Source organism: Paramormyrops kingsleyae, chromosome 18 (genome assembly GCF_048594095.1).
Source record: "Paramormyrops kingsleyae isolate MSU_618 chromosome 18, PKINGS_0.4, whole genome shotgun sequence".
Taxonomy (NCBI): domain Eukaryota; kingdom Metazoa; phylum Chordata; class Actinopteri; order Osteoglossiformes; family Mormyridae; genus Paramormyrops; species Paramormyrops kingsleyae.
The window spans coordinates 27,206,046-27,225,170 of NC_132814.1; the positions used below are offsets into that span (position 1 = coordinate 27,206,046).

At 39.0% G+C, this 19,125-nt stretch overlaps 1 protein-coding gene and 1 long non-coding RNA gene across 3 annotated transcripts; one reads left to right on the forward strand and one right to left on the reverse strand.

The window, feature by feature from the left end:
- Positions 1-148: 148 nt before the first annotated feature.
- On the forward strand, positions 149-1,176 carry LOC111835484 (uncharacterized). The gene is made up of 3 exons (XR_002836235.1): positions 149-221; positions 387-511; positions 1,108-1,176. It is a non-coding gene; the product is annotated as an uncharacterized lncRNA (long non-coding RNA).
- Positions 1,177-1,474: 298 nt separating this feature from the next.
- rnf128a (ring finger protein 128a) lies at positions 1,475-19,119 on the reverse strand. Of its 2 annotated transcripts, none has more exons than XM_023795964.2 (7): positions 18,648-19,119; positions 11,530-11,777; positions 7,810-7,881; positions 7,315-7,397; positions 4,132-4,228; positions 3,649-3,820; positions 1,475-2,936 (listed from the first exon to the last, which is right to left on the reverse strand). In XM_023795964.2, the coding sequence occupies exons 1-7, from the start codon at positions 19,054-19,056 to the stop codon at positions 2,818-2,820; spliced, it is 1,200 nt and encodes a 399-aa protein (XP_023651732.1). In that variant the 5' UTR covers positions 19,057-19,119; the 3' UTR covers positions 1,475-2,817. The 2 variants fall into 2 exon arrangements, with proteins under 2 accessions (XP_023651732.1, XP_023651731.1); XM_023795963.2 differs by lacking the exon at positions 18,648-19,119 and adding an exon at positions 16,171-16,798.
- Between the last annotated feature and the right edge of the window lie 6 nt (positions 19,120-19,125).

A 19,125-nucleotide genomic window follows, 5' to 3' on the forward strand; every position in this document is an offset into this window, starting at 1 on the left:
CTTCACACTTACCATGCTCATTTCGCGATAAAACTGATCGGCTAACGTGTTTGTGCCACTATTGCTTCGTTGGCTGTGTCGAGTGATTTGTTATGCCATTTAAATACCTCCAATATCGGAACATTATTATATATCAATAAATTAAAATAAACAAAATAAAAAATTCTAAATGTGTACTTGTATCGCTGCTGCGTTCAGGCTACACGACCGAATTAAAACAGGTCAGGTCATTAATTAAAACGTGACTATAAAATACTAATAGTAACGTATAACGTGTGTTTGGTGTTAGTAACATAAATGATAACGTTACTTTATTTTAGTGTTTTTACAGATATACAGGAGTTCTTTACCTCTGGCATTTGCCATCTTGCTCTCCTTTGAGACAGGACAGAGGATAGGAGAGAGGGTCAGCCATTTATCCGGCACCCGACTAAGGCCCAGCGGAGATTGGATCTCTGTGTCGGGAATGGGTAACCATCTGGTCACACACAGCATCAGCAAGCAGTTGCCGGTATTTTGCTTGCCAAAAATAGTTAATTCACACATCGCAGTTCAGTTTTTAGTTTTGTGCACGTAACATGCAAGAAAGTGTAACTGTTCAAGGTGTTTTTGATCTGTGAAATTGGTCTGAATTCATTTTGGACATTTAATAAACTGCTATGTCAGTCAGCTGCTGATGATTTACTGGAAAGTAAAGCAAGTCAACTCACTTTACTAGGATTTAATAAAATAAAATAGCTCCTTCAGTCAGAGACTGATACACCGTCGCTGCAGGAAGGAGCGCTTTCGCAGATCATTCATCCCGACAGCAGTTAGACTCTATAACACATCATGACGTCATGAGTCACCCAGATACTTACCTCTACGGTCACCACTACTTACCACTTCATACATAACGCACCTTATAGAGGTAAATGCAGCTGTAGTAGTGAAATAGTTATTATTATTACTTGCACTTTTTCCCACAACCCACTATCCATATATTACATACTGTGTATGGGTGTACATAGGCACTACTGCTGTATTTAGTGTTTATCTTATTTTATTTTTTATTTTTATTTTTTTTTTCTTGTATTCTTATTCTGTATTACTCTTGTACTCTTTCAGGCTATCTGTCTAGAGCTGTGGTAACGCACAAATTTCCCCACTGTGGGATCAATAAAGTCCTAGCCTATCCTAATCAGGCAAGTTACACTGCTTGTTACTGTTGTTGATAAATGGCCCTAATTACATGTGGTACCTGTGATTACCTGTAGTGCATGAATAACAAAAGTATGCTGGATAAACAATGCATGGTGCAGAACCAGACTTAGCAACCTAATTATTAAAACGAAGATGTCGCTTGCCCCTTATCCTTATCCAGAAGTGTGGAGGACGCCTTAAACAGCCAGTGGTGGAAGGTCTATTTGCTGCGAGTGCAAGTTAAAATGTGAGCTGATAATGCTTCTCAGATCAGCACTCAAAAACTAGTCAGTGGTTTAATAAAAGAATTTTTATTTACAATTTGCTTACATTTTAAATATAACTTTAAATCGTATATACACCAGTTATCAAATCACAGATACAGGAAAGAAGGGGAGGTTGTTGGGGGTAAAACCAAACACCATCTGTCCCTTATTTAAGTTAAAATACTTTGGACAGCTTCACCTAAGATGGTGAGAAAGTCAAGATAATTTCACAAAATTCATACAGGTATTTAAAGTTAAGTTAAACCATTAAAGTGCACACCAAAATTAGGATTAAACAATAACTGATCCTTTCCCAGAAAAAGAGTTTACAACATGTTTGCACCACAAAATATTAAGGCATAGGCATCTCTCGAGCTGGTAAGTAGTAAACCTATTGCTTTGTTTTTCACAGTGACAGGGAAATATTTTGCATACTTTTGATCCAGTAATTAAGGTGAATGTGAGCATAGGTACTGTATCTTAACATACCAGCTTAAACACTGAAAGACCAAAATATTAATATAAAATTTTGATCATTTCCCCATTTTTGGAAAAAAATGGTACTTGAGATGAAATATTTACAAGCAGTAAATGTAAATAAACTGGTATCTTAAGCTTTCTATATTAATCTCAGCAACTGTACTGAAGAGGCAAATGGAATGTATACTTCAGAAACCAAACAGCAACTTTCTCTGCTCTAACCAATTTAAAACTTCCTGTTATTTAACAGTGCATGTAGCAACCATCTTGTGAATAAGGACCATTTTCTGGCCATTCAATACAAAAGTGTCAATAAAATGTTTTGATACCCAAGGGGAATAAACAGGTCTTAGTCTTAAAGTAATATCAGGACAAGTCACATTCAGTACTAGAAAAATACTTCATTTTATTTCAATAAAAGGATCATTCTGAACGTGTTAAAACAATTTAATCGCAATCCATACCGGTTTCAGGTTATTAAAATCCACATTATGTGCCAGGTTATTTCTGTCAAGATTCCTTAAACTATACAGCTTGGAAATAATTTTTTAAATTACAGAAGAAAAACCAGAATTAGAAGATTTAACGTCATTCGAAAAAGGCATTCAGATTGTTCAGAAGCACAAAGCTCTTTTGTATACGATATAAGCTAATGTACCCTTTTCATGAGACTCAGCTGAGCTCAATGCACTGAACAATGGGTTTGCATTTATAGATTTTCTGCTAAAAAGATGCATAGGTGCTCATTTTCCTATTAGTAATCACAAACATGCACTATATGTATCTAGTTCTCAAAAACAGCTTTTCAAATCAATCACAGGCCAGATTTTGGTGCAAATTCTGCAGAAAGCAAAGCCCACTCTTGCTGGGGGATGATTGGCTGCGCTCTTTATGTCCTGGGATCTGGGTGGCTTTGCGAATCTCCCTCGAAGGCCAGGTTGTCATAATGAGGCTGTAAGTCGGTTTGTCCGTCTGCTCCCTCTGCTTTCTCTTCGCCCTGTGTTACAGCTGCATAGGAAAATAATCATAGCTGCTCAAGCTTATGTAAAAAGTAAAGCTAATCCCACCAGATCGGCATAATCTGTGAGCTTAATACTGGCTAACGCCAGGCAAAAACATGTCTGTGCTCCATACCGGAAAATACCATACCCAAAAACAATAATATATAAAACGGGAATAAAAATTAACATACGGTTAGATTTACATTTTCTCCCCAACACTATCTGAGCATTAAAACATTACTTTGATGTGAAACCAAAGCTTTATTAAAAATAAAAACCAGCCCAAACTGACTGCATGATGTGTTTGTTCACAATTTTCATTTTGTGAAGTAAAAAAGTCTATTCATGCAATAGATGTAAAATAGCTGGATTAAGCATTTTTTGTTTCTTATTTAATGAATGGCTGTTGACAGATACTTTCCATTAACAGCCCAAACACTGGCTTCTTTTAAGATAGACAACTATAAATACAGCAAAACTGCGATTGCAGTGGTTCTGTGTGGGGAAGTGAGCAGTTGTATTAACGACATGTTTCTTAATTAGAGAATGTTTGTGATTGGCTGATGATCTGCCCTGTGTTTTTCCCTGTAGCTTGCACATTGGGCTCTGGAACCCGTGACCCTGCATAGGACATGTAGGTACGTAAGATGGATGGATGGACACCACCCTGACAGTCCTGGGAAGCGGGTGTGAACTGCAGTATCACTGTCGTTGCTCACCTGAGGGTGCCTGGGTGAACCTCTCCTCCGCAGAGCCCCCGTGCTCCTCTATGCCCTGTACTGAGGCGTAACCGGAAGAGGCGGTTTCACTTCGGGCATCTTCCAGGGTCTCAGGGTAGATTCTGAAGTCTGGTGGCATGGGGACCTGGTGAGTTCCTTCTTCAACATCTGGCTGTTGAAAAACGAGACATGAGTGTGTTTGGGGGGGGGGGGGGTGTGTATCTTAAAAACAGATAATGGTACAGCATCGATCTTTACTGTACATACGTTCTTCAGGATGCTTCCATTTTAATGTCTTTACACAAAAATTATATTTTTTTCCCCTATGCACAAAAAATATAGTTTACCATGCCACTGATTGCAACAGTACATCACAGTAATGCATCCTTTGTCTTCATAACATATAAAAAACTGTAGTCAGACTTGGTCCTACTAAAAAGGCTCGTTTTTGGATACAAATGCTACAGAATTCCATACACTTACCTCAACTCCAAGGGCCTTTAAGATGTCACATTTACACATAGGGCATGTCCTGTGTTCCAGCAACCAAGGCTCGATGCACGTCTTGTGGAAGAAATGGCTATGGGGAGGGGGGGGGGGGTTATAATGATTGGTTAAAAAAAAGGAACCATTAAAAAAAATGTATTCTATTGAAATGCAATTCTGTCATCAAATGCATATAGCAAGTGGCAGATTATCTTACATGAAGAATGAGTGTCTGAAATACTGCCCTTCAGCCCAGCTTAAAGTTTACTTGCATTCAATCCAATTGATCAAACTCCATTTCAAAGTTGACACACAATGCAAAATGGCAAAAAGCAAACAGAGGCTTCATAGAATCTGGGCTGCTTCTAGTTGTTAAATCAATAAGTGAGGTTTGAAATTGAGAAGAAAATACATAAGGGATACAATGCAGTTCACTGTCCTAGTGCCCATGCTAAGTATTATTGGGCACTGGTGAAATTTCAGAGAAAAGGCCACCTGCAAAACTATCCATACTCTAAAGGACTAGGGTTGCAAAATTCCCGGAATTTTCAAAGATGGAAACTTTCCATGGGAATTAACGGGAATTAATGGGAATAAACGGGAATTAACGGGAATTTCTGGGAATAAACTGGGAATTTTCAAAATTGAAGGTTGGCTCTTCTTAGGGAACTTAAATATAGTTGAGCAAAGTATATTTTAGCATAATATTGACAAAAACAAACAAATGCAATTCAAATACACTTGAATATCCATGCCATTCCTTAATCACATGTACAGAGCACATGCTTGCTGCATGGCTATTGAGACCACCTACTGGCACTGTGCATGCCTCCATCACATGTACACATGGACCACACTTTTGAGCCTGAAGGACAAAGAGTATTGAAGGCACACATTTGAGCCTGTGGACTTAACAAGTGAGGTAAGTTTTGATGATATTATGGGAAAATATATTCATTAAATGTTTAAATTGTGAATATCACATAAAATGTATTAATCTGGTAGATAGCAATCTGATAAGATGCTAAATAAAATGCTAGCATCTGTTAGATGCTAAATAAGCCATAGCTAGTATAACATAAAGAAGATGCTAGCTTCCTCATTTGGCTGTTTTGTTTTGAAGATCATTCCAGGGGCTCGTTCTTCGTACGTCGCTAACTCAGTTAACCTTTTGAATGGGACTTTGTGGAGATTTTTGGACAGGGGGCATTTTTGAATGAGCGGGGTTAGGGGATGGTAATATTGAACTCAACATTTCTGATTTTATTCAACCATGAAACAAGTTATTGAAACGTGTTCTATTCTACTGTACTTACAAATAAATCTGTTGAAAACATTTTGCATGGAGGTTTTCTTATGATTTCTGTTTATATTTATGCTTGGAAATAATATATTCCCAGTTAGTTCTCCTAAATTCCCATTAATTTCCATAATTCCCATTATTTCCATGGAAAGTTTCCAATATGGAATATTTCCAAAATTCCCAAGCTTAACTTACCATGGAAATTTACCGGAAACTTTCCGGAAATTTACCGGAAATTTTCCGCCCCTTTGCAACCCTATAAAGGACACAATGCAAAACTATCCATACTCTAATGGGCACAATGCAAAACTATCCATACTCTAATGGGCACAATGCAAAACTATCCATACTCTAATGAGCACGATGCAAAACTATCCATACTCTAATGGGCACGATGCAAAACTATCCATACTCTAATGGGCACGATGCAAAACTATCCATACTCTAACGGACACCATGCAAAAGCCTCCCATTTCTATCAGTCTATCAGTTACCAAAGTTCTCATGCTACCAGCTATGGAGTTCACACACAAAATGAGAGGTCAGCTCTTAAAAATTTCCTTGTTTTTTTCTTCAAGTTTCTCAACGTAGTTCAACACCATTTTTAGCTGGATGTACGTGCGTAACAGCATTGCAGTAATAGAATCTATGTTAGTCTCCATGAATATTATCACAGCTTAGTAATTCTAAATTAAGGGCTGAGGTTAGCTTAGTTTTGAAACAGTCCCACAAATTGCTGCTTCTGCATGCAGATAGAGCACTGATGCAGGGTTCCCGCTGCTGCTCGTCACTCTCGTCATTGACGAAAGCGGAACCCATGGTGATGAAGAAAAATGGCATCAAATCGTCACTCTGGAGAATTCAATTGAAACAACCAACTAGGCGATATGACCTAAAAAATCTAAATCTCCAATTTTTTTTTTCAATTTACGATTCCGATTTTGATTTTTTTTTTAATAAGCAAAGACATTATTCACGTAAGCAGTATGCATTTTTTCACATGTACTGCTGTATAGAGACGGGGAAGAGCTACTTTGGTAAAATACCTTCAGCTTCAAAGCTCTTATCTGGGGTCATTTTTATCTTCTGAATGAACCCAGTTTTTCTCCCCCACTGTACAGTACATATGGGCACCATGTCTTTGGCAATATGAAACGTCACCGCATCTGTAATTTCTTTCCACCTGGATCTCTTGTCATTGTTTGGACACCAACGTAAAAAGGACGGCGCTGCTGTTGCCTGCATTTCAGCCGCTGTACACAGAGCTGCACACTCCTGCCACTTGGCTGCGTCTCTGAGACACTAAAATAAGTTTGCTGTGCTGCTACCTTCAGTAGCCAGAGATTCCAGAAAAACTTTACAGCGGACAGTAGGTTGTTCTATGTCGCACTTCGCATAACCAAACCACTTTCAAATGACTGAGGAGAGACGGCCAGGTTGAGATGATTCCTCTCGACACGTGTGCTGCTGGCCTGCTGCTGTGTTCGAGGCGGCGTGACAGAGAGCAGACCTGAATGTCCTCCAAGTACTACTTACGCTAGATTGTCTTTTGCTTCTTAATGATGGCAATTTCGAAATCCGAAATGCTTCATAGTCACGTTTTACAGTTTTTACAAACACGTGTACATAACCTCACTCTGATTGCTTGTTTAGACTGTCTTGCTTCCAAAAGCTTGATTATTTATGATAGCCCTACAGCCCTATTAGCTAGTTTAAAGTGAATCACGATTTTCACTTTACACACTGTTCTAAACCAAAAATTCAACTTAATCGAAGAAATCCATTTATCGCCCAGGTCTACAACCAAGTGTCTAAAACAGAGCATCTCTATAAGAGAGACCACTGGAGATCTTATACCAATAAAGAGCAATACATACTTGCAAGTTAGTATGGATACCACATCGCCAGGCTTGTAAGCTTCGATACATACGGCGCATGTGTCTGCATCGGATCCAATTTCCTAAAACAAAATAAATATCAATGAAGAGCTTCCAGTCTGAATTTTTTGCTGGTCAGAAACATTGCAAAGATAAATTACTTCAAGCTGTCCTCAAAAACACAAAATGAATAATGAATGAATAAACAAAGTGTATGGTGCGGTGCAGTTAGTACAAGTGAGACAGAAACATGCTTGTAATATAGAAGGTACAGAATTCAGTGTAGGAAACTAAACAAGTTTCAAGTGATTCCAGATGGCACAATATCTGGCTGCCTCAGCCCACAGTTAAATACAAGGGACCTGAAGAGGTGAAGTGCAACATGCGATAGCCAAGAACAGTAACTGAGGAGAATAAAAAGCGTATAAAGCCTTCTATATCACATCACGTTGGAACACGTAAGGAACAGTAACAAAAAGTATTAACGGCAAGTACCTGGTCACCTTGCTTTAGTGTCCGGACCTGAAGCTGTCCAATAGCTTTTTTGGCTTCCGCTTTGAGTCGTTTCTGCAAAGATTTGGGTCAAAATTAGGCTGTTGTTTAAATAAATAAATATAATAATAATATAATACAATAAAACATTATTAATGTTGTTTTATTATTAACTCAGCTATCACAGTTCTTCAGTGACAACTGCGTGTGCGCAACATGCAATGCAAATATTAGTTGCACATCGTGCAAGTATACAGACTGTCCAGAATCATGACCTATGCAACTTACGATCACAGATATTTTGTATTTTTTTTAATTTTATTTATTTATTTTTTTAAGTAAATGTCTGTAAAAATAAATTTCAGGCAGCCGTACGCCCAGCAGCACAACCCCACCTAGTGTGCACCATACATTAGTCACTGCAGGAAAGCGAGAACCTACAGGATTGTGTAGAAAAACAGCTGAAATGTCAATGTCTATGATCAAGTGTCTGAAATGCCTGCTGGCTTCTGCCAGTGGAATGTTCAGTACAGTATGAAAATATTGGATGGGGGGTGGTAGGAGAAAGGTATGTATTCAGACATCCCCCCCATTCCAGAACACCACCAAGCTATTTTTCAGTTACTAAATTATATGGATGTTACAAATGGCGTTAAAAAAAAACAAAAAAACATGGGCTTTCCAATTCCGACATACGACTTGTCTGTTGAAACAGAACCCAGTTGTAACTTGGGGACAATCTGTATTGAGGCTGGCACAGTGGATAACAGTGTCACCAAACTCCACCGCTTTGATGTATGTGGATTTCGCATGTTCTCCCCATGTATATGCGTGTTCACTCAAACCATTGTTATCCTCCCACAGCCAAATACATGCAGCTGCAGTGAACTGCAGTGCATAATTTGACTGTATGTGTGAGCGAGTGAGTGAGTGTGCACCTACACAATGGAAAACAAGTGTGGTATTGTTTATTGCAATTTTAAACAATGCATTTGTTTGTATGGTTCTGCATGCACTTAAATACTGTTGAACTACTTGCACCAAAGTTTAAGTTCATACTTTAGGTTTTAATTCACATTTGTAATATGAAATATGCACTGGAAACTCCTTCTTAGTTACCACTGCAAGTGTACAGTGGTGCACAGGGTAAGAAAAACAAAGGCGAGTGATGTCACTGCCTGCCCCTCATGAACAGAAGCAGCCTAGAGTAGCAGCTTCATTACAGAGGCTCAGCAATGTTGGTTTCATTAAGCTACCCCCTGTGACTGCTCACTGGAAACATTACGTCAGCTTTCAGAAAACAAATATTCTTAAGTTCTACGCAACAAATTCATATTGTAAATGCATGCAATAGGGGAAAAACACTGTATTAATGTATTAATTAGAAACCAGCAAATTCTCAACCGACAACTAAAAGTACAGAAACACAGCTTTCTTAAAACTTACAAAGGGCACTAGTATTTAGCGGTATTTGCCTCTAGAGTAGGGACAGGCAATCTTATCCAGAAAGGGCTGTTATGCATGTGGGTTTTTGCTGCAATTCTCCAATTAGATTACTAATTAGATGACTGATTGGCTGAAGAATCCTAACACCTGGGTTTGAACAGCTGACCTACAAGTTATCCCAAAAACCTGCACACACACTGACCCTTTGTGGGTAAGATTGCACACTCCAGCTGTACAGTCAGAGCAAGGTGAACAACCTAGAGAAGGTCGACACTAAACAGTACTTCCAACAGAGTACTGTTCTTCACTACTATCCACTATGTAATACCCCCAATTTTTCAGTGGCATCTCAAAGAAACATTGGTGGAAGACCACTGTGGCCATTCTGCATGACAGAGGCGTGGAATTTTGCATACAAACAAAGGCCTGCTGTAGTGTCACTAGCAGCTCTGTGGGTGAGGTCTCACATCAGCTATTGAGTTCCTGCATAATAGAAGACTTTCTACTAACCCACTTTGCCAACTGGTGGAGTTTTACTGGAAAGAGCAGCATGAGCAGAATACTGGTGGAGTTTAAGTATAACACGGAACAAAAGGGAATTCTATAGCATGCTGTAAAAAACATGCAGCGTCACAGTTTTTCCATTAATTACACAGAAAATTTTATCCATTCTATGCCCTCATATAGTGGTATATAACAAAAGAATGAGAATAGCAGAATTAGGCAATGTAGCCTATTCAAAAACAGTGTTACTTAACATTTACCAAAAAAAAAAAAAAAGTTTATTCAATTATTCCATTCACTAGATCAGGACAGGATGCAAAGTCTAAATATTTAATGTGCAAAGCTTATTGCATGTCCCTGCCTTCAACTCTGGTTTCAGAGGGCAGGTAAGGCATGAGATCACAAAGCATACACTTGAATCCTGCTATGCAAGGTTTTTTGACACGTACACTACACACCTGCGCACATAAAAAGCAAACATCCCAGTCACTAAACAGACCAGTTTCTCTTAGTTAATTTTTGAGAATTAAAGACGTGAATCCATCACCAAAAGTGTACCAGATCAACCTGAGTAGTTCTGCAAACAACACACGTCTGAATTGTTATAGTAAAAATGTCCAATTGCATGAAAGGTTAAAGGTCATGCTTGTAAACTGTGCAAGTTGCTTCAGATTAAAGTGTTGGTTTGATTTTTAATAATGACCTAGGAACCATTCCACAAGCACACACCAGTGGAACGCCTCAGTACAGCTGACACACACGTGACAGGAAAGCCCCGAGTTCTGGACTGTCCCAGTCCTTATTGGCTGTGTGTGTGAGGACTCTGTGCATGTCATGCATCTTTCCAGCGGGCAGAACTTGTCACGAATCACACTGGAGAAGCACACATGACAATTCCAGGCTGCAAGGCAGTTCTGGGAATAAATGTTATTACTCCATTACATCCTCTATAGCAAAAATACAAAAACAAATTGTATTACTTGACTATTTAAATAAATATACATTTACCAAAAAACACATTTTAAAGGGTTTTCCTTCTTATGTGTCCAGCAGTTGATAATGGCAGACAGGGGGGCAATACCATGACACAGCAGATCATCTCTAATAATCTGCATATAGCATTTTTTTCCCCCTGCTGATTCCTTAAGTCAAATGTTTGTTCATATCCTTTCAACAATTGTACCTTAACTGACCTTACAGCTGGGGTTAATTTGTTCTGCTTTGCTCATGATTCACAAATTAGGCACATTACAGATAAATTATTAGGCGAGAGGTCTATTACTTTTAAGCCTGTATTCATCTACCAAAAATATGGTTCAAAACTAGTTAAATCAGGAAAATCACCCCAGTCTGGTCTAGTTAGGTGTTCACAATGAATGACAGCGTTGTCATCTGCAGTGTAAACTAATAAATAAAAAAGTTGCAGCTCTGGTTTTTAACAGTAAAAAAAATAAAAATAATGTGTGCTCAGTTTTAGTACAAGGAAACTTGTGTAGAGGAAAAAAAAAAAAAGTGTGACTGGGTGTCTTTGGTGCATCATTTGTGAAATACTGATACTTTTTCTGTTGAACACGATTTTCTTGTAGAACTGGCCAGTGAGCACTAGGATTTCATCAATAACTACAGCAGAAAAGTGATGCTAACTTTTTTTTGGAAAGCAAGAAAATAACTAAGCAGTGAAGTTTTCAAATACATTTTTCAAACAAATTTTGTAATAGTTCATATTATGCTTGTAGCTAAGCTGCTTTAGCCAGGCAGTAGGTGGCTTCTCACCTGTTTTCGGTTCTGCAACCTTATGGTGTGTAGCCGGCGAGCAGAGTAGAAGATGAAGTAGCCGACTGTAGCAGCCGTCACCACAAAGAAGGAGATGGAGACGAAGAAGACGGAGTAGTGGCTCAGCCAGGGACCGTGCTCCTTTCCCACCTCGATGGTCATGGTCACTGTTGTGTTGTTCCTTATCAAATTGACAATTTCCATGCCTCGCAGGTAGCCAATCATGATGGCCACAGTGTACCCAGTTCCTGGGAAGGTACAGAGGAATATGCACCGCATAAGATGACCACCTTAGCAGCTGCTTCCCCATACCACACCAAGCCATCACTGGCCAAATGTATTTAAATCTATTAAAGTGTGTTTAATACAATATTTCCCTAAAAATGGGTATTTCTTCCTAGATTTATCTTTTTTTAATAATTAGATCAGTTTGAAGGACATCCATATCAATATGGTAAGGAGCATTTAGATTCATTCAAAAGCCTTTACAAAAAAAGTAACAAAGGCAAGAAAATAAGATACAGTATTTATTGCAAAGGATAGATTTACTATAAAAATACAATTAAATCACCAAAATAGGTTGCATTCATTTTTACACCTTTGTTCCCCAGGGAAATCAACAGTCAAATTTCTTTTGACTAAAATTAACACAGAAATTAAATCTCAGAATTGAATTTAATTATATCTGTAAATTAGGTAGCTAGCTGTTCTTTTAAAAAAATATGTTACTAAAGTAATAACAGTGCATTAAAGGTAAACAGATCACGAAAGGGCAGCCATCCAAGCAGCCATCCATGCTTCTTCCAGCTGCTTATCTGGTTACAGGGTCACAAGGCTAACAGCATGTCTTTGGACTGTGGAAGGAGACCTGTGCAGCTTGCCGTGTAACGCACACACACAGAGCAGAGGTGAAATTCAAAGCCTCAATGCTGGAGGTATGAGGCAACAGTGCTGCACAGAGTCACCACACCAGGCTCTTATAATAATGCCGGGGTAAAATAAACAGCAAGATTAATTCTGCATTTTTATTGAATCGGTTTATATCTAAATCCTCATCCAGGCTATGAAGCTGTGAATCGTTCACATTAACCCATGAATGAAGACAGTAAAATCTCCCTCTCCCCAACTTTAAGCCTTCAACAGTTCTACATCACCAGGCATGTTAAACATGATTTTCACCAATACACTGAAAAATAATGCCACTTTTTTGTTCAGTTTATGTAAATAAACAGTAAATTTCAAATTAACTGAATACTATATTTTCTCATATTTTAGTTTAGCCTCCAGTTCCAACTCCACTTGTGTAGGTTCTGCTCTGGCACTATTTGCAAATGATGAGCTCAACCTGTTACCAAACCACAGGTTTTACGTATCAGAATAAACATAATTAACCTGTCTGTATCCAGGTCAAGGAAAACCCAAAATAGTTCCGAAAGCAAAACAAGCAGGAACTGATCAAGATAGACTGCATTGAGCTGGTTGGAACTTAATGAATAGAAGCATTTAAAATGAGACACAACAGACAGATATACTTCCTCAAGTATACTGAAAGTGTATGAATGTGCAAAGAAGATATCCAATTGTTTATTTGAAATTTAAAAAGTAAACACCCTCTGGGATCCACATGTCTATAGGTTGTCCCAAAAGAGGATTAGCTTCAGCACTGTTGTGAAAGGCACCCAGCACGATTGGCTCCAACAAATTACCCATCTCCATAGAAGGGTGAACGGTGAAACTGTAAGCTATGCAGTTCAACTTGCCAAGCAGAAACAACTTCATCTTAACTCAGCAATTTGATTACATAAACATGATAAACATGATATAGTGAAATAGTGTTTTAATGCAAAACTGATGCAATAAGAATGGCAATAGATAGTACAGAACCACCGGAAATGAAAAAGAGAATTTGCAGTGACATTTTGTAATATGTTCAATTCCCACAAATGACAAGCATGAGGTGGTCTATTTCAGCCCCTAGAGTAAGACCTCTCAGATGACCGATGAAGTTACCAGTAAACTGAAAACTAAACCAATTCTCACATGGACCAAAGCTTATCTAATGATATCAAATCCAGCATTCAGCTGGAGATTAGTATGACACTTCCTACAGTACTTTTGAAAACCAAAAATACAGGGATATTGAATCCTTGAAACACAGTAACAGTGAAGAAATAAAAATGGAACAAAAAGTTTAAATAAAAATTACGTTTTAAAACAATTATGTACATTAAGAAGCCTCGCTGGAACAGCATATGACACAAATTCTAATATAAACAAACATCACAAAAATGCACTAGACCAAAAGACTTCAATTGCTGTAATCAGCTAAGTGATTTCATTGCTGAGCCATTCAGAAAGGCCCTTAATCCCAATCACTCCAGGGACGGTTTTGGATAAAAGCATCTGCCAAATACATGAAAAGTTCTCAAAAGCCAGTTCTGCAGGCTGCTCATAAATCAAACAAAACACGGAAGGAGTCAGCCAGCCAACTAGCCAATTCAGGAAAACACCTTCCATTTTTCAAGCATTACCTCTTCAGCAAAGCTGGCTTTTATTTCAATACCAATGCAAAAACCACAATTACTAGGTTTAAGTTTACTAGGTAGCTATAACTGTGATGCTTGCATTTCACCCATAATTTGTTTGATGATACAAATGCTACTTATAAGTAAAATGTAGATATAGTATTTTATATGTATTGCTCTTTAAACACAGGCTAAAAATGGTTTATCACTAGAGATATTTGACCAAAATCAGCACCAAGAAATGTGGGATTTAGACAAGATGTAATTCATTATGATTATGATATATATTTTTTGAAATTTATTTTAAATATTGTTGTGATGTGCAAGTAAAAATATTTTAGGTTTTGTTATTCAGACATGTCAACAGATGCCTTGCCTTTGGTTTACAACTGTCCCTTATAGTGTTTGTAGTTTTTGTACTAAATCATTTAAAAACAAATTCTATTTGTTTGTGAAACCAATATTGTAAAATTGTGAAACCAAAACTGAGGTAAGTACGGAATCATGAATTTTGTGTACAATTACAGCACTAGTTAGGAATAATTCTATGTCTTGGCACAACCAGGGAAAGAGGGCTTTTATTTTAAAGCCATTTTAGAAAACAACAGACGAGAAGTTACATCATAAAGAATATCCTAAGTGACCTTCATGGTGTAGTGAAACAATTACTAGATCCAATTCCAATACTGACAAAAATTACACCTCATGGTTAGGGTTGCACAGTATTCATGTCAGGTGGCAAAACCATGAATATATTGTTTATATAATAAAACTTTTTAAAAAAAATGTATGTATAAATTTATACCAAGGACTAAAGTTTACACGGGTATCCAAGCAGATGCCTATTTAATTTATAGTGAGCTTGAAAAGTCAGGTGGCAAAGGGCAGTTAATATTACTACTAATCATAAATGCGAACAAACAGGAATTAACGTGTCTGCGATGCATCACACGTTTATTTTATGGAAGTTTTCATTTGGGAAAAAAAGAAATGTTTTCTGGTTGTGCGACCTGACATTTTTCAGGTGGTGTAAACCTTATTTTTCCCATTTACTCTACGAGAAACACTCAAGCAAAGATACTGAGATTATGACCAGACACGCTGATCCAACCTATGGAAAGACTTGAGAGTTCAGAAAAGTAATTACACACCAAACTGGCCAAACCGGAAACAAATTTAACTCAGAGATATAATATAACTTCTGAAAAAAATATTACCACAATTCTAAAGCGACCACTTTAATCACACAACACAAAATGCCCTTAATATTAAATATAAGCCAAGCTACACTTTCTAATGGCAAATTAATATGTGTGACAATTTTTCCATCAGTAAATACACATAGTATTGGCATACTATAAAAAAAATCGTTTTATTGGGGGGGGGGGGGTTATCGTGCCATGTTATGCTACATAGATAGTCACAAGTCAGTGCTTCAGCTGATAAGTCTTTAGTCCCTGTATCTTCCAACCAAGCAGACTACCAACTTAAAGCCAAGCTCCACATCGCCTCTAATTTACTCCACACCCCGGAACACGGTTTTTCAGGTTTGCTTTTTCCCGGATCTGTCTTTCCATTTTGCATCCATATTTCAAAACTTTCAATTTTTACAAGTTTTTACATGCAATTCTTCCTTTCTTTACATGCCGTGTGTCGAGGCCAAATACAGCAATCGGATTTAGATATGATTTGCGATATGCAGCGATCGCGGGGTGTCTGTGGCGTTTAGGACAGAAAGACCATAGCGGTAATCTAACACAGCCAAATAACATTTGGACACCTGGACATTGTACTGGAACATTTCACGTTAAATGCTTTCCAAATACATATCAGCACTACAGTTAAAACTTAGACCAGCCATCTCTCTAATCATACTTTGCATCCATAAACACCGTGACTATAAGGTCTATAGCCCTCGCACTTTAACCCCTTTCGGGAAGGCTGACGGCTCTCGGTATATACCTGCCTACCTGGCCGATAAGTCAAACGTATAAGAATATTTAGTTCATCCATTTTGGATAAACAGCCTTTAAAACAGAGAAGTTTCCACAGTTAAAGGTTTATTCACATGTGGTTGTCAACCAGTTAGTTAATAAATTTCAATTTTTTAACGTACCTGGGTGCGACATCTGTATAACCCTGTTATCTGGGCCGGGTTCATTAAAGATTACGGCGGCGATAGCTCCTTTACTGGCAGCCACATTTATTTTGTCAGAAAAGGTACATCCATTTCCCCGCTGAATCAAGGCGATCCATCCTTTGGAGTTATCGGGGACGTCGTAGGAAGTATGCGGCTCACAACCGTATATCGGGTCGGGCAGAAAGACGTTTCCCGTCGCCGAAGCTTTCGGCGAATCCTGCCCGTAAAGCCCGCTTTCCTCTCGACGCCACACCGTTTCGTTACTCCTCGGCTCCACATAGGAGACATTCAGGTACGCCGTGCATATGTACGTTGCCTGTGCGAAGTGTAAACTCGACACCTGGAGGACTAGAGCCGCTAAGAGCCACGAAAACAAACACAGCTCCGTCTTGCTTCCCATATTTGTAGGCGTCCACTGTTAAGTCCCGCTTTTAGTGGAATATTTTTAAAAGTACCATAAGACTCGCGTTCCGACAAATTTCACTAACAAAAAGGAAGAAGGCACAACGGCTTTAATTGTCGAGTTTCAGTACTTGACAGGTGAACTTCTTTAGTTGGATCCCGCTGACGCTCCGCCTAGTTGAGGTCAAAAAGAAACTATAGGCGCGCGCGTCCTGCTTAAAGGCGCCGCGTACCAATTACCTCCGATTTCATTTCAAGCAGGGATTTCACAAGCAAGTATTCGTCATTTAATCGGATTGGCATTTCCTACTTTGAAAACATAACGCACTTTTGTTTTTAGTAGCTCTTTGACATTTACGGGATAGACACCGCGTACAGAACACTGCCACATCATTTAGTGAGATCCATAACCACTTGTCGTCCCCTAGGGGTGGCAGGACAGGATGAGATAAATATCTGCACGCTCCCGACAGACTATTGTTCATCCATCCGCGCATCTTGCGTAACTGCTTTCTCGGTGCAGGGTCTTTGTCCGCCTGGGTGCTGGGATCAGGGGACACCCTGGGCGGAATGTGACCTCATTAGATGGTACATACATTCACGCGCTTTAAAGTCATCGGTCCATCTAACTCATGCCTGAGTGTAACCTCACGCCAATAGTGAGAGAACATGCAAAATACTGTACGCACGCACACACACACACACACACACACACACACACACAAAAACACTGAGGGTCATTGACCTCTGTGCGTACAAAAGTCAGCGTGATCGGTATGGGCAATAAACATTGCTAAATCATTAGCACATATACTTAGATCATTGGATTGTATACTTATAAAACATTGCAGCTGACTTCTTGAAACAAATAAACCGACAGAGCAATCAAAGTCCTTAAAAAAGAAACGGATATGACAGAAAACGAGTTGTTTCTCTTAGCTGTGAACGAGGATTAGTCGATTACTGAAATGAACACAAGGATTTTTTAAATGACTGTTTAGTGACTGTTTACTATTCCATATTTATTATTCACAATATTTATCTACACAGAAAAGTATGTACCTTGTGATTATATTATGGCTTTTTAAGGTATCAATAAACGTTGTGTTGTAGCACTCAACTGGATGTCACACTCTCCAGCTTTATTTTAGGTAAAACCATTACATTGTGAAACCGCCATGTCGTTGGTTTGCTGGTAAATATAACCCATGTACGGAACTAAACAAGGACAAGGGCGTAGGTTTGGTTTTAATATTAGTAAGAACCAAATCAGCCCCGTAGCCCCACCCCCTAAACACACAGTTTACTCCCACAGTTTTGATAGAGGCCGCATCAGCCCCGATCCACCTGGCTACCACACGGTACTCCCATAAATGTTGGTAGGGGCCGCATCAGCGCCGATCCACCTGGCTACCACACGGTACTCCCATAGTGTCGGTAGGGGCCGCATCGGCCCCGATCCACCTGGCTACCACACGGTACTCCCATAGTGTCGGTAGGGGCCGCATCGGCCCCGATCCACCTGGCTACCACACGGTACTCCCATAGTGACGGTAGGGGCCAAATCAGCCCCGAACCACCTTGCTAAACTTACACAATATTCCTACAATATTGGTACAATCCAACAGTCTAAATCTATGGCCTTGGACAAGAGATGAGAAAACACTGACGTTCCAAAATCATAGCTGAACTAAAATTACAGAGTATGCTGGACATTTATCTGAAATACTTCTACATGTAGTAAAACTTTCTCCACCCAGTCTACATTCTTGCTCTCTCCCTGAGGACTGGGTTGAGAAATGTAAATGGGACCCTTTTGAGGGATCTGAATATCTTCCTGCTTCTGTTTTGGTTTAATTGGTGTATGACTGGATAATTTTTTATAAAAACATATGAACGTGATATTAGAAGTAAAACTGTCTGCCTGTTTATTTTATTGCGTGGAACAACACAGTAACAGGCACATAAGCACGATGATGTATTTCACACATATTTCATGTGAACATGCTATATAAAGCCTTCAGCAGAGGGCAGGAAACCGAAAGCCTTACCAGGATGTGACATGGCTCTGTCATCATTTCTTGAATCTGCATCATTGAAAATGACCACAGCAGCCGCTCCTGCCTTAAGGGCGGAATTGATCTTTTCAGAAAAAGTGCAGTCCCCCCTTTCAATGAGAGCAATCCATGAATCAGCCGAGCTGTTGAACCGGACATGAGGGCCACAAGCCGTGAGGTTTTCTGCAGGCAGCTCCACTTGTCCATAGGCAATAGCTATTAGAGATTGCATTCCATACCATCCACATTCACAAACCTGCCTCACCACCTGATTGCTGCTTGCATTCAAATATCGTATTTCAACAAAAGCTGTCACAGAGGCCGATCCATTCTGAACTGCGAAGGAAGTAAACCAGAGTAATACGAAAGAGCAAATGCCACGAGATGTACCTTTCTTGCACATTCTTTTCTTTAAACAATCTACAAAACAGCTCCCTTCAGCTTGAGTCTAATCAGGGGCTATTTGAACTGC